At 67.6% G+C, this 3,222-nt stretch overlaps 1 protein-coding gene across 1 annotated transcript in view; it reads right to left on the bottom strand.

Moving 5' to 3' along the window:
* The window catches only part of FER1L5 (fer-1 like family member 5), a 77,863-nt gene that overhangs the window by 2,439 nt on the left and 72,202 nt on the right, over nt 1–3,222 (bottom strand). The window contains 3 exon segments of the mRNA XM_043503168.1: nt 983–1,130; nt 2,021–2,130; nt 2,761–2,957. Coding sequence (XP_043359103.1) covers nt 983–1,130; nt 2,021–2,130; nt 2,761–2,957 — 455 coding nt within the window.

Here is a 3,222-nt window from a genome sequence, read left to right as displayed (position 1 = left end):
CTGGGGAGAGGAAGGGAGGGAGTCAGGCCCTGCAGCCGCAGCAGCTCTAGCCAGCAAACCAGGCTGTGGGGCTGGGATCTGCCTCTTCAGCTGGCTCCGTGGGCCAGCGCCCTCCCTTAAACAGACCTGGATTGACCTACTGTGGGCCCCCATGGGGGCAATGGAGCATGGTGGGGGGCAGCCCCATGCAAGGCACTCTACAACCCGGGAGGTGCCAGAGCCCTGTGGCCCACCCAGCCCTCTGGGCCCATGCTGCACACAGTCCCCCCCCCCCACCCAACTCCCTATGCCCAGAGCCCCCCGGATCCCCTGCAAATGCACATCACCCTGCCCAGTGCCCCCCATTCCCTAGTGCCCCAACACAGATCTTCCCCACCCCCTCACAGCCCAGCCCCCCGAGAGATTCCCTCCCGGCCGTACTCACGGGCCTTGCGGGGATTGACTGTGTCCCAGGGCAGGGAATCGCTCCGGTCCCTCAGGCATGAAGCCATCAGCCAGGGCCGGCCCCAGCCCAGCTCCCTCAAGATGCCTGGAGAGGCCCAGCCAAGCCCCCCTCGCTGTCCTGTGCCCCCGAGACTGGCCAGGCTTCTGCACCAGTCCCAGGTGGCTCAGCTCCAGGGAGACAGGTGGGCCCGACAGGTGATGGGAAGCAGATGCCCGGAGCTGGAGGGGCACTAGGGTCCGGCCAGCGGGTGGAGAGGAGCCGGTGGGAGGAGACGGGCCAGAGAGGAGCCCTTGGCTGGGCAGAGGGAGCCAGCGGGGCCCCGGGTCGTAGTGCAAGCAGAGCAGGCTGGGGCCCCTTCTGAGCAGGGGCCCAGCTCCACAGGGCCACTGGTGCCATTGTAAACCCAGCCCGGGTTAAGCCAGGCCTGGCACAGCGGGGGCACAGGCTGGAGGGCAGCAGGTCTGGGGGCCCTGTGCTGCAAGGCTCCCCCCCGCCCCCCATGCCTGCATGGCCCCAGGCCCCCCCCCACTGGCGCACCGGGGAGGCGTAGATGAAGGTGGCGAGCAGGAGCAGCAGCAGGAGCAGCGCGGCCCCCAGGATGATCTTGCACTTGTGCGGCTGCCAGAGGATGTAGCGCAGGCTCTTGACGGGGGCCGCGAACCACAGGAACGAGGCTTCTGGGCGCCTGCCGGGAGGAGACGGTGTTGGGCAGCTGTGCCCTGGGGTGCTCCAGCCGGGTCCCCGGGCTGCCCTGGGACTGGGCAAGGGGACGGGCTCTTCCTGGGGCCTTCAGCTCCCCGTCCAGGCGGTACCCTAGCAGTGGGGAGGGGGCTACCCCAGGTGACCCCTGTGCTCCCTGGGTCAGAGCAAGTGGAGGGTCCCTCCCCACCCCTTCTGCTGGCCATCCTGCCCCTTTGTCATGTGGTCCCGCCCACAGCCACGCCCCTTTCTGCCTCTCCCACCCAGGGTCCCTCCCCTCCTGCCTCTCCCACTACAGCCCCCCCCCTGCAGCCCCAAGAGCTCCTGCGCCAAGGCCGGGGGCTGCAGCGGGCGGTGAGTGCTCCCCCAGTCCCAGGGCTGGAGCAGGGGCTGGTGCTGGGGCTGCCTTCACCCCCCGCTTCCGTGGGGGACCAGGGGCGGGCGTGGGGCTTCCCCCCACCAGACGCTTCTGGCGAGGTCAGGAGCCGCTGGGGGCTTCCCCCACCCACCTGGAGGCTGCGGCTCCAGACTTGCATCACCTGGCTGCACATCTTTTCCGGGACCCCTTGGTTGCAGGCCTGGTGGCCCAGGGGCTGATCCACCCCGGCTCCTGCGGCAGGGACGGGCATAGGGGTGTGGGGGAGCAGGGCTGCTCGCCACCCTGTGGCTGGACCGGGCACCAGGAGGCAGGGGAGCCTTGGTGCCGGTTAGTGCGCTGGGAACGGGGCATTTGGGAGCAGTAAGTGGTTGGGCATGTACTTGGTTATTGATCCTCTTGGCACGATTCGGGGGTTTCCCTTGTAATGCTCCCCCCTCTTGCCTCTGCCTCACACCCCCCCCCGCTCACACAGCTGAGCCAGCTCTCCCCTCACTTACACGGGGGGTTGCAGGGTGGGGTTCATGTTCGGCTCCTCCCGTCCCTTCCCAGCCGGCCGCTCTTCTGCCTCCTTGGCCATCAGCATCTCCAGCGTCACCTCGATCTTCCCCTTGAGAAGCGAGGCAGGCATTGGGCCGTGGCGGCAGAAGGCAGGTGCTCCCCCCCCACCAGAGGTGCTGGGTGCTCCCCCCCCCACCAGAGGTGCTGGGTGCTCCCTGGCACCTGCCCGCAGCTGGAGGAGGATCATGCCCCTGACCACGCACACAAACCTCTGGTTCTCCGACCCCCGGGGACACCCTAGCCCCAGAGGTGAAAGTAAGCCATACTCCCCGGTACGGCGTACTGGTAAGAGCCGGTGCACCGTACTGGGGCAGCCCGGCTTCCCCAGGGGGCAATTTAAAGGCCCTTTAAATTGCCTCCAGAGCCCCGCTGCTGGAGCCCTGGGGTAGCGGCTGCAGGTCTCTGGCAGCTATTTAAAGGATCGGGGCGGTAGAAGCAGGGGAGCCACGAGCTCTTTAAATAGCCCCCGAAACCCCGGGCTGCTACTGCTACCCCGGTGGGGGTGGGGAGGCACTTACCTTACAGGGTGGGCTGGGGCTGGCTCTGACCCCCTCAACCCCGCCCCTTCCGGGGGCCAGAGCTGGCCCCAGAGTACCGGTAAGTCACTTGACTTACTTTCACCCCTGCCTCCCGCTCTGGGCCCCCGTGTCCTTGCGGCCAGCCCCGAGCCGGCTCATACCGACAGCCGCTGCCTGCCCTCCTCCTGCACCACGCACGGCCACCAGCCTCGGGCGAGCCTTTGCTTGAAGAGGGAGGTTCTCCTGGGGCAGCGGGCTCGGGCGGGGAAGTCGCTCTCGTCCTGCAGCATTTTCAGGGTGCAGTCCCGGGGGCGCCTGGCTGGGCAAGGCATGCTGAGCAGTTTGATTTCCAGAACCCCTGCAAGCAGCAAAAGAAAGCTGCAGGGAACAGCTCGGGGAAGGGGCGATGGAGCCCTTCACGCCACCCAAGGGCGCTCCCAGAGAGGACCCGACAGAGGCCCTGCCTGCCCTAGAGGGATGGAGCCGATCCCAGGGTGCTGTGCCTCACAGCAGGGGATCCATTCAGAGCCCCCCCCCATAGGGCTGCTCTTCCCGCTTTGTGCAGGGACTGGGGCACGGTTTTGCACCCCAAAAGTGGCTGCCTTTCCTTGGCCCTGCAGCAT

The sequence above is a fragment of the Dermochelys coriacea genome, chromosome 26 (assembly GCF_009764565.3).
Source record: "Dermochelys coriacea isolate rDerCor1 chromosome 26, rDerCor1.pri.v4, whole genome shotgun sequence".
Classification (NCBI taxonomy): domain Eukaryota; kingdom Metazoa; phylum Chordata; order Testudines; family Dermochelyidae; genus Dermochelys; species Dermochelys coriacea.
This window is presented reverse-complemented; position numbering and strand designations above follow the sequence as displayed.